General features: G+C 55.8%; 7 protein-coding genes across 7 annotated transcripts in view; 3 read left to right on the top strand and 4 right to left on the bottom strand.

Moving 5' to 3' along the window:
• Nucleotides 1–440: 440 nt before the first annotated feature.
• ISF_09829 (Stress-induced protein, KGG, repeat protein) lies at nt 441–800 on the bottom strand (the record flags this gene model as incomplete). Its single annotated transcript, XM_018853430.1, has 3 exons — nt 441–539; nt 616–703; nt 766–800. The coding sequence occupies 3 exons, from the start codon at nt 798–800 to the stop codon at nt 441–443; spliced, it is 222 nt and encodes a 73-aa protein (XP_018699388.1).
• A 770-nt stretch (nt 801–1,570) lies between these two features.
• On the top strand, nt 1,571–2,078 carry ISF_09828 (hypothetical protein; the record flags this gene model as incomplete). The annotated part of the gene is made up of 3 exons (XM_018853429.1): nt 1,571–1,672; nt 1,755–1,805; nt 1,887–2,078. 3 exons carry the CDS (start codon nt 1,571–1,573, stop codon nt 2,076–2,078), a joined length of 345 nt encoding a protein of 114 aa, XP_018699387.1.
• A 171-nt stretch (nt 2,079–2,249) lies between these two features.
• On the bottom strand, nt 2,250–2,579 carry ISF_09827 (hypothetical protein; the record flags this gene model as incomplete). Its single annotated transcript, XM_018853428.1, has 1 exon — nt 2,250–2,579. One exon carries the CDS (start codon nt 2,577–2,579, stop codon nt 2,250–2,252), a length of 330 nt encoding a protein of 109 aa, XP_018699386.1.
• A 501-nt stretch (nt 2,580–3,080) lies between these two features.
• ISF_09826 (short chain dehydrogenase/reductase family protein) lies at nt 3,081–4,185 on the bottom strand (the record flags this gene model as incomplete). Its single annotated transcript, XM_018853427.1, has 2 exons — nt 3,081–3,401; nt 3,499–4,185. The coding sequence occupies 2 exons, from the start codon at nt 4,183–4,185 to the stop codon at nt 3,081–3,083; spliced, it is 1,008 nt and encodes a 335-aa protein (XP_018699385.1).
• Nucleotides 4,186–4,987: 802 nt separating this feature from the next.
• ISF_09825 (6-phosphogluconate dehydrogenase, protein) lies at nt 4,988–6,708 on the top strand (the record flags this gene model as incomplete). Its single annotated transcript, XM_018853426.1, has 3 exons — nt 4,988–5,017; nt 5,080–5,167; nt 5,240–6,708. 3 exons carry the CDS (start codon nt 4,988–4,990, stop codon nt 6,706–6,708), a joined length of 1,587 nt encoding a protein of 528 aa, XP_018699384.1.
• A 582-nt stretch (nt 6,709–7,290) lies between these two features.
• On the top strand, nt 7,291–7,581 carry ISF_09824 (hypothetical protein; the record flags this gene model as incomplete). The annotated part of the gene is made up of 1 exon (XM_018853425.1): nt 7,291–7,581. The coding sequence occupies one exon, from the start codon at nt 7,291–7,293 to the stop codon at nt 7,579–7,581; it is 291 nt and encodes a 96-aa protein (XP_018699383.1).
• A 1,130-nt stretch (nt 7,582–8,711) lies between these two features.
• ISF_09823 (hypothetical protein) overlaps nt 8,712–10,493 on the bottom strand; it is a gene marked incomplete at both ends in the record, with an annotated part of 1,891 nt that continues 109 nt past the window's right edge. Inside the window, 4 exons of the mRNA XM_018853424.1 lie at nt 8,712–8,947; nt 9,021–9,163; nt 9,285–9,996; nt 10,122–10,380. Of these exons, the coding sequence (XP_018699382.1) occupies nt 8,712–8,947; nt 9,021–9,163; nt 9,285–9,996; nt 10,122–10,380 (1,350 nt within the window). The remainder of the gene's footprint in view (nt 8,948–9,020; nt 9,164–9,284; nt 9,997–10,121; nt 10,381–10,493) is intronic.

Raw genomic sequence — 10,493 nt, 5'->3', positions numbered from 1 at the left:
GGGGGGGGGGGGGGGGGGGGCCGATGTCATCCGATCTGTAAGGTATGTAGAGCAACCCTTTATCAAGGTGCTGGAACGTTGCGCAGGTCCCCGTCTTGGGGGTCGCTTGCAGCTTTTGTAACGCACGCACGCATGAATTATACTTGCCAAGTAAGTCCTCGAATTCCAGGGGCAATCCTCTTTTTTAAACGAAAAAAAAATGAAAGAAAAAAAACATCATAAACCATCCCCGACATCGTCACTCTCGCCATAAGATGGCCATCATTTGCGACCAGTGGTTACCCTGTACAGTGCTGTCCAAGTGACAACAACACAAAAAAAAAAAGCAACTGGCACGCCCTGTATAATCGAATTTTATTATCTCTCTAGAATAGCAGATGCGGAATGAATCCATGGATAAGAAAACTCATTGCACCATCCGTGACGACGGCGCTCGAGGTCTATTTAGAGCCTCCCTTGCGTCCTGCCTCGCGAGCCCTCTCGCTGCCCGGTTCGAACGAGCCTCCCGACGCCTGTCCGCCCTTGGAGGAGATTTCTCGCTGCAAATTGTCATTAGCTCCCAAGTCCTCTTTTTCTTTTCTTTCTTCTTTCACCAAGCGCAGGATAAACGCGTACCTGCTTCGTGTCATCCATGGTCGCGAAGCCGCTGTTGTGGCTGGCTTGGCCTCCTTTGGAAGCAATCTCTTGCACCTCCTCCTTTGGGCTGGCAACAATTGAATTATTAGCTTTTTGACTTTGATGGAATCGTACAGCAAGGTTCCTTACCGGTTGGCAAAGTTTCCGGGATTATTATCAGCCATTGCGTTATTTTTTTTATCAACTTTGCTGGACTGGAAAAAGACTTGATGAAGAGTTGCTGGGACAGACAGGTGGGTGATGGATTTTGCTGCGATATCCCTCGTCTTAAATATTTCGAGTTGTCATCTGCAGATGGCTAACAATGAATAGGTTGGCTGTTGAATTAGACTCACCAATCTACTACTACATACATGATGGACAATGGGCGTCACGACTGGGAGGGGTAAAAAAAAAGGGCATCATACCTCGTCAGCGACGCACAGCTCCATCATCAATTACATCAGTACTCATAGAGTGATGGGATTTCCATGCACGGCCTCCCTCGGCTGGCTTCCCGGCGGACACTTGTTTCCGACTGGCCAGCCCGACCTGGCGACTTTGTGGAGGGTTCCATCGCAATGCTCAAGTCCATGGACAAAATTCCATCTTTCAGTCATCGGCAATGCAGCCTTTGCTGCACCCGAACCCACGCCAGCGCCTCATATTGCCTCTGGCTCAGCCCTTTTCCAGCGGTAGCAATTGGCAATGTCCTGGCGCACCTACTAAATTAGCTGGCTTAATTGTCATGATATAGGTAGCTAGGCAATCCTCTTGTCGTGGACTTTCAAGCGTCTTGTCAACATGCCATTAATACAATGCGCCCGGCAACCGGGGGGGAAGGCGCGCAAAGCACAAGAACCAGCTCCTCTTCTCTTGAAATCCAGTCTTGATTTGAATCGCCGCTCCTACAAGTCTCTCGTTCTTCTTTCACAGGCTTCCCCCGTCGCACATCATGTGCTTCCTCTACCAGCTCTACTGCTCCCTCGTGTCCTTTCACCAGCACTTGCGCTGCAAGGCGGCAGCAGCAGCCAAACCGTGCACAGCGCCCTCATCTGTACGCGAATACGAAACCACCATCCCTGGGTTTCTTCTTCTTCTTCTTCTTCAAAAGAAACCTACGCTAATGCTAGAATCAGTACACACGTGTCGACGTGCCCGGCTACGGCAGCATGTTTCTCTCAGACTCGGTCCGTTGGGCGGCTAACTACCTACCTACCCTCGTATCGCGCAGACCGCGACGCAGCAAACTAACCACAGCTTGCCAAAAGGAATCGACCTCGACGTTTGAGATTGAGTCACCAGAGTTGGACTACGTGAGCGATCAGCCGCTGGCTGTCTCGGACATGAACAGCCTGCTGAGCAGCACAAACGAGGATTCGGCACGGAAATGCGGCCTGGAGCGCGTAGTACAGGAGAGCACCCGTGGCCGGAGTATCGAGCCAGTTTCCATTCTAATCTAGGCTTTTTGTTTGAACATTGTATCCTAGTCCAAGTAAAAAGACACCTTTTCCGGCCTCCCACTCCCTTCATCCACTGTAGTCTCCTGTCCAGTCCTTCCCAAGCCCTGGTCCTCCAAAGCCGCCCAATGCCTCTCTCTAATCGGCATTGCAGAACAGAGACAGACCATCCGACTACCACGGCGGTCCCGTCTTGGACACATCGACCGTTCGCGCACCCATGCCGCCCGCCCTGGGACCACCTCCTACACCGCCCGACGGTAGCTTCTCCCGCGGCGCCGTCGTCTGGACCTTTTTGTCCCGACTCGGGTCAATGGCCCTTTCGTTGCCTCCGCCCGCTCCCGTGCCGGCGATGCCCGCGCCTTCGAGCCCCATGTTCTTCTTGTCGCGCGTCTTGTTCGGGGATTGGTTGCGTGCTGTCGTCGAGTCCTGCATGGCGTAGAGCGCGGTGCCGAGTGCGCCGGCACCGGCCACGGCCAGGATCATGGTTCTTCCTGTTGACATGATGACTTGGATGAAAAAAAAGTAGAGAATAGTATGTGGCGAAATATATCAGCTTTCATGTATAATAATGTTGGTGGGAGGTTGAAGCTTGGGCATGGTGTGTGTCTCGAGTGTAAACAATGGAGATCTGGCGCAGCGTCAAGACTGTATCATTGACGCAACCATGATGCCTCGAAAAAAAAACCGGTGCCGGAATTTCTTGCGTTAGTCAGCCCAACCTTTTCAATTGATACAATTTACAGAAGGATAATCAGCTCGATTTCATAAGATACATGTTGAAAAAAAAAAAAAAAAAGCTCCTGCTCTTTCGGTGTCGAGTGTCATGGTCGTCTAATCCGAATGCTCCAACTTCATCCAGTCATCAATTACGTGTAGCAGTGTAGTGGCCAGGCCGCAGAACATGCCGCAAGACGTCCCACGTTGCCCGCATCACCCATGACAGACCACGGATATCCCCCAACCCAACAAGACATTCAACGACATGACATAGTTTCCTCACACCTAAACGAAATCCGTGTTTCTCCAGCTCTCGAGCGCATCATCTCCCAGCTTCTCCTTGATCAGCTTCTCGCTCAGCTCCCACAGCGCCGCACCCAGCCGCTCGTCCGACGCCTGCGCGCTTTCGCTGCCGCGCTGGCCGGGATCCGTAAAGTAGGCGCCATTCTGGTTCTTTTGCTCAACATCCGGTGCCGTGAGTGCCCAGAGCGTGCTGTACGAGCCCTGCTCCGGGTCGCGGCCGACCGTCTTCATGGCGGCCGCGATGAGCTGCCCAGTGACGCCGGGGTACGCATCCTTCCACTGCTCCTGCATGGCCGTGTTGACCTATTGTCATGTGTGAGTCGCCATAACATTTGACGCGAAAAAGAAAAGAAGAAATAAAATCAAAACAGAAAAATAAACTGTCATGGACAAAACGTACAGTGCCTGGGTGGACAGCCAGGGCATAGATGGAGTCGCTCGTGGGCTTAATGACACGCTTGACCAGCCCGAAGCGCACAAAGAGAATCTGGGCCAGCTTGGAGCGCGCGTAGAGCTCTGCAGGGCTGAGATTCTTATCGTTGATCTCGTCGAGCGACGCGAACCGGACGTTGGACGGCGCGTGCTGGTGCATGACGCTCGACACGGCCACAACACGCGGGGCCGTCACGCCGGGCATCAGGCTCGTCTTGCGCAGCGCCGCCCACAGCTGGTTGACGGCGTAGACCTGGCCGAGGTAGTTGACGGCAAAGATGCGCTCGATGCCGTCGTGGTCGAGCGCGTACTGGTTCGCGTTGATGCCCGCCGACAGCACCAGGTAGTCGAGGCGCTCGAGCGACTTGCGCAGGCGGCCAAAGACGGCGCGCACCTCGGCCAAGTTGCCGAGGTCGCACTCCTTCCAGTCAATGTCCGCCTCGCCTTTGCTCTGCTTCTGGATCTCGGCAATGGCCGCGTCGCCCTGGTCCTGCGAGCGGTTGACCATGATGACCTTGCAGCCGGCGCGGGCCAGCGCGGCGCTGACCTCGTAGCCGATGCCGAGGGCGCCGCCGATGACGACGGCCACCCGGCCGCTGAGGTTCTGGGGCTGGACTTCGTCGGGCCCGACGACCTTGTGAAGAGCAGACTGCATGGCTAGGAAGTGAATAGTCAAGTTACACGAGGTTTGGTGTGAAATTACAAAGTTACACGAGATTTAGTGTGAATAACGAAATTGAAAGAAATCTAGTGTGAATAATCAAGTTGAACGAGATTTGGTATCCTTTGTCTCGACGGATGAATGGCGACGACGTCCGACGACGAGAAAAGCCACATTCAACGCCATATATAGGACGGCAACTCGCATATTTCGTCATAGCAAGTCCGCTGTAGTGCTTGCTCAAAAAGTATCGCCTTGTCCCTCAAGCTGGACCGGGAGGCAAGGTTTGATAATTCTGACCAAATCGTGACGCAAAGATGTGGTGTCGGTGTGTAGGTATAGCATGCAGATGCGGGAACCACCAATATTGGGCAGGTGAAACATTGCATCATAGAGCCACGGGCCGCAAATGGGAAATGGCTATGAATCCCATCCGTCTTTTGAAAAATGCGTGCTGGAGGAACGGCAGATCTATTCCGCTCGACATATTAGATTAGTGCAATGACATCTTTCGCGCCTCGATGCAACGAGGAGAGACCAATAAGGCCAATGTTGAGAAATAATCCCAGCAAAAAACTTAAATAATCTCCAAAAAAAGATTGGCCCGCTTTTGCTTTATTTATTTTTTCAAAACTTATTTGGCACTGGTGACCAGGAGTTTGTTTCCGTCTCGGTCGACGAATGTAGTGTAATGATGCTGCATTGCCTTTTATACAGCCACGCAATCACAACCATCTTATAGCATCCTACTGATTCTCCCAAAACCACTGAAACAAAACTCGTAATTCTTGCAAGTATGACTTCAGAAGAAATCAACTTCTCCAAAGTACGTCGATCCAAAGGAACGCTCCAGCGACAGAGACCCGGCTAACCAATATGAATATCCAGATCGGCGTGCTTGGAGCCGGCAGCATGGGGGCAGGTCTCTGCCTGCTTCTCGCCGAGAAAAACCATTGCGTCTTCTTTCACGATCCCAGTCGGTAATCCCGGGACGCCAAGGTTCACGCGCAACGTCTCTTTCTACTAACGCTCGCCCCAACTGCGGCAGATGACGACAACGTGCGCAAGCTCACCGGCGACGCCTGCAACATTGGGCTGCAGGACAGGGTCATTAGCTGCGCGAGCACCGCCGACGTCTTTCGAAACATCAACGACGGCGTCCGTGCCGCGCTCTACCTCATGTCCGTCCCCCACGGCGCCGTCGCCGACACCGTCCTCGAAGCTCTCCGCCCGCATCTGCGTCCCGCCGACGTCATCATCGACTGCGGCAACGAGCACTACGCCGACACCGAGCGCCGGCAGAAAGCCCTTGCCGTCGACGGCGTCCTCTACGTTGGCTGCGGTGTGTCTGGCGGCTACCAGAGCGCCCGGCGCGGCCCGTCCATGTCGGCCGGCGGCGACGAAGCCGATGCCGTCGCCGCTCGGCTGCTCCCCTTTCTCCAGGAGCTCGCCGCCAGAGACGACCGTGGCCGGCCGTGCACCGCCGTTGTCGGCCCCGGCGGCAGCGGACACTACGTCAAGATGATCCACAACGGCATCGAGCAGGGCATGATGGGCATCCTTGCCGAGGTCTGGCTCATCATGTCGTCGCCACGCGGCAGCCTGCGCATGAGCAACGTTGACATTGCCGACACGTTGGCGTTGTGGAACCGCGCGGGCGAGCTGCGCGGCTGCTTCCTCGTCGGCATCGGCGCCGAAGTGCTGCGCGCCCGCCGACGCGAAGGCTCCGGCGGCGGCCAGCACGTCCTGTCGGCCATCCGCGACAAGGTGGTGCAAGACGCCGACGGCTCCGAGGGCACCGGCGCGTGGACGTGTGCCGAGGCCGTCGCCGCGCACATCCCGGCGGCCACAATTCTCGCCGCGCACCTGTACCGTTGCGCGTCCGCGTCTGCGACGCTTCGCGAGGCCGTCTCCGCCGCCACCGCAGACAACAATGACGATGATGACGACGCCAGCGACCGGGTGCAGGAAATCCCCAGCGCTGACCGGCAGGACTTTCTGGCGGCGCTGCACGCGGCCACGTACTTTGGCTTTCTCAGCTGCTTCGCCGAGGGCCTCGACGTGCTGCGCGCAAAGGACCGGCAGGCCGGCTGGCACCTCGACTACGCCGAGATTGTGCAGCTCTGGCGCGCGGGGTGCATCATCCGCGCCGACGGCATCCTGGACACGCTCGCGTCCATCTTTGCCGGTGGCGGCGACGGCGCTCGGCTCGACCAAGACGTGTTTGCGCGCCCCGAGGTGACGGCGGCGATGCACCGCCGCCTGCCGGCGGTCAAGCGGGTCGTCCTCGCGGCCACGGCGGCGGATCTGCTGCTGCCCGCGCTGAGCCAGAGCTTCGAGCACTTCAAGTACATGCAGGCCACGCCCCACGGCCCGGCGCAGTTTATCGAGGCGCAGCTGGATTACTTTGGCAAGCACATGTTTGATACGTGGGATGAGCCGCCAGGGGGTGCCGAGACGGGCAAGCATCACTTCGAGTGGAAGCCGGCAAGGGGTACTTCGGATGATCCTGCATGAAATGGGAGATGAGAGTACGAGAAGAGTACAAGATGAACGGTTTGTTCTGTCCGCGATTCAATGTACCAAAGAATGATCTGCATCAAGTTCCATGATGATTCGTTTTCTCGGGTCGCGAGTAATGTACCAATGAATGACCTGCATCAAGTTGGAGAGGATACCAGGATGAAACATTTACTACGACCACGATTCAATGTACCAAACCGGCCTATTCTAACCAAGGCCCCGAGTCTACCAAAGAAGAGAGTGCTATCAGCTCTGCTTCCTCCAATTTGTAAATCTACATGCTCCATCTACTTAGATCTTCCATCATTTTTCAGCCTGGCGACGTGGTAACGACATCGTGACGTAGCTCATTATAGCTTCGTAGCGAGCCAATTGATGTGCAATATTACATCACAGCCGTAGCATACTGACGCACTGAAAACGCATTCTAGATGGGATATCCACCACGGCATCTCACACCCAAGGCTTTAAATACCCTGCTACCAGAGTCTTCTTTGTTTCGATAACCTTCCCCCCCCTTTGTCGACTCTTCCATAATACTCGGACACCAAAAAAACGCAAAACTACGCGAACAAAATGGCTTCTCCAATGCTCACCGAGACCGCTCGCGGGCAGTCCAGCAACCCCAACGAGAAGCCGCGCCACGCGACCCGGACGACCGAAGACGTGGCGGCCGAGCTCCGACAGAGCAGCCGCAACAAGAAGATCCCCGAGGGCACGTTTGGTCCGCACAAGTCGCGGCTCGCCAACGCGCTCGATCCCAGGGTCGACTCGGACCTCGACTCTGCCGCGAGTCGGGAGACGGCCGGAGCCACCGGCACCGCCGCCAAGTCTACATCTACATCGCAGGGTCAACGGCAAGAATAAATAAATCAATGTATACATGATTTAGCTTATGCGTTGATAGGTTTGAAGCTTCAATGTTTCTAGATAACATTAGCACTTTGATTCTGTGTCTATCCGTGACATGATTATGGGCTAGAGTTAAAAAGCATGAGCTTTTGATGGCTATCAAGTCGCCTTTCAAGAGAAGATTGCTAGAAAGACTACAATAATCTCAAGTATACTTTGGGTATAATTTACTCCCAAAGCTAAAAGATGACGATGATCCCAAGTATAACTAGGGTATGTTGAACTCATAAAGCTACCACTAAAGCCTACTCAACAGTAATCCCAAGTATAACTAGGGTATATTGAACTCATATAGCTACCACTAAAAGCCTACTCCAGTAGTAGATGGCCTTGAGAGAACAAACAGGAAGCAGAAAGTACCCTCCTCACTAAGCAAAGGATACATAGCCTTGACATGTAAGACATGTCGAGGTCGGCATATAAAAATGTGAGGTAATAGACGCGTACAGACTTGCGTCATAAGCTTAGGTGCTATGCGAAAGCTCGGTGCATCAGGTCCGCATCGCACCATAAGTTCTGAGAAGAGGGTGGTAAGCCAAAGTGCTTTGCATAGTCACATGAACATGGCAGGCGTGGTGTATTAAGGGCTTGCATTCTGTTTTTTCAAGGCTTGAAATGAAACATTCGCTTGAACAAAGAAAATAGTCATCATCATACAGGTGTGCTTCAACTGGGAAGCCTTGGCCTCAGTAGAGGCCTGGGCTTCTATCTAGAAGTCTTGGCCTCTACTGGAAGTCTTGCCCCCTATCTAAAAGCCCTTGCCTCAACTATCTTCAGCGCTGAGAGAGCCGCCGACTGGAACATGGGCACGAAACCCAGCAGCCGCCCAGCCACGTTCAACTGGCCGTAGTGTCTGATGAGCTCGCATATGCTATCCGCAGCCTGCTTGCATACCGTTTCGGTGCGCATCCCGTCCACGGCAATCGGGACGCTCTGGACAATATGCGGCGTGAAGAGGCACAAGACGCAAAAATGATAAAATGTACTAACAACAGGGGCATCTCGAGTGTCAGCTTCCGCATGCGCAACAAAAGCGAAACAAAGAGCATCCCACCCACGCGCGCAACAAGGGGGTTTTTGCTTGCTTACTGAACAAAGAGGATCATGGACGTGTTGCTTTTGCCGCAGCCGCGGGTATATCGAAAAAAAGTCTCGTACCAGCGCAGCCCTTGGTTATATACTTGGACGGCATGGTCAAACGTGGCCTTTTGCGGGCCGGAGCGCGCCTCGTACGTCCATTCGGCCAGCTCAAAGAGCTTGGCGGCAATCACGCGAGGATTGTCCGGGATCGACCTGAGGTCTCTGCGGAAGAAGGCATCATCTGCCGAGGGGGGGGGGGGGGGGGGGGGAATTCCCCCGACATGTCGATATCGTGAGCCAAACGGCGCCCTTACCTATGATGGTCTTGGCCAAGTCCAACTGACACGGAACAACAGGCGTCTCAGACGCGCCGGCGGCGGCATGGGCATTACCCATGCCGGCGCTTCTCGCATACGCGTTCAACGTTTCATCAAAGTCGGCAAGGAGAAATAGGACTCTAGGAAAGAAAACCCGGGGTCACGATTTGGTTAGCCAAAAGTCCCCTGGATTGGCAGACGACGACAGGAGAGGAAGGCCGGTGAAAGCAACGCAACCACCACACCAAAACAAAGACGTACCGATTCAGCGAGACGGCAGCGCAATAGATGCTTGCCCGTGCCTTGCTATCCACCAGGGTACCAGCGCCGTCCGCGCACCAGGCCTCGGCCATGGCCGCGCAATAGTCGCCCGCAAACTCCCTGCTCTGCTTCAGCCGGTCGCAGCTGAGCCAGTAGAGCGCGAGCACCCCGAGCGCCTGAATGTCCGCCAGGCGTCGCGGGCGGCCCGTGCCGTTGTTGTGCAGCGCAAAAAGGGCCTCGTGCGCAAACGCCTGGCCGAGACTGTCCGCGTCGCCCAGCAGGTTGCCCGGCTGCGGCGTCGCCAGGAGCAGCGCGGTCGCGAGGCGCGGATGGTCCTTGGCCAGGAGCGCGCCCAGCGCCAGGAGCGCGTCGGCGAGCGCCGTAGATCCTCCTCCTCCTCCGTGTGCGGCACCGGCGCCGGCACCGGCCGCAGCGACGTCGCGCTTCAGCTCGCGCTCGTTGATGGGGCAAAAGGAGAGACAGTCGCGCGCGAGGATGGTGCTGAGCAGTCGCGGGAGCTGGGCGCGGTAGTAGCCGAGGTGGGCGCGGAACTCGGCGGTCTTGGAGGCGGCGGATTCGTCGGACGTGGTGGCGAGGCTGGAGGAGGGACTGGTGCTCGCGGGGCCGGCCGAGCTCATCGGGTCCATGAGCACCGACGGCGATCCGGCCGTCGTCACGGACGACGGAGGTGTGGTGTTGGTGGTGGTAGTGTCTGCCAGAGAAAAGGAAAACGGTCAGTCACCAAAGCATTTTCCCCCAATATCACGACGCAACGGACAAAAGGGATTTTCATTGCAACAGGATTACAAGGCAACATTCAATCTTTTTTTTTATTACCTGGTTGGACACAACTCGCGGCGGCCGGCGGCATGTGCGATATCAAGGACGCGACTTGGGCACGCGGCTGGCCGTCCGAGAGTCGGCGCAATATGGTGTCCAGCTGGGCCAGACTTGTTTCTTTGGAGGAAATGGTGTCGAGGAGGGCGTTGTCATCCGACGTCGCCTTCTGTAGCCGCGCCAGCTCCTCGCGCAGGTCCGCCTTGGACACGCGCGGAGGAGGCGCATAGACGCAGTCGACGGCCTTTTCATAGCAGACCTGGCACGGGTTCGAGCCGTCGCCATTGCACTACAGCGCCGCCGATTCGAAGCGATCAGCTCAGGCAGGGACAGAGGATAGGATAGATACGGTGGCGGAAAAGGGGGGGGGGG

The sequence above is a fragment of the Cordyceps fumosorosea genome, assembly GCF_001636725.1.
Source record: "Cordyceps fumosorosea ARSEF 2679 chromosome Unknown scaffold_79, whole genome shotgun sequence".
Classification (NCBI taxonomy): Eukaryota; Fungi; Ascomycota; class Sordariomycetes; order Hypocreales; family Cordycipitaceae; genus Cordyceps; species Cordyceps fumosorosea.
The sequence above is the reverse complement of the archived record's forward strand: the minus strand, read 5'-3'. Positions and strand labels throughout refer to the sequence as shown.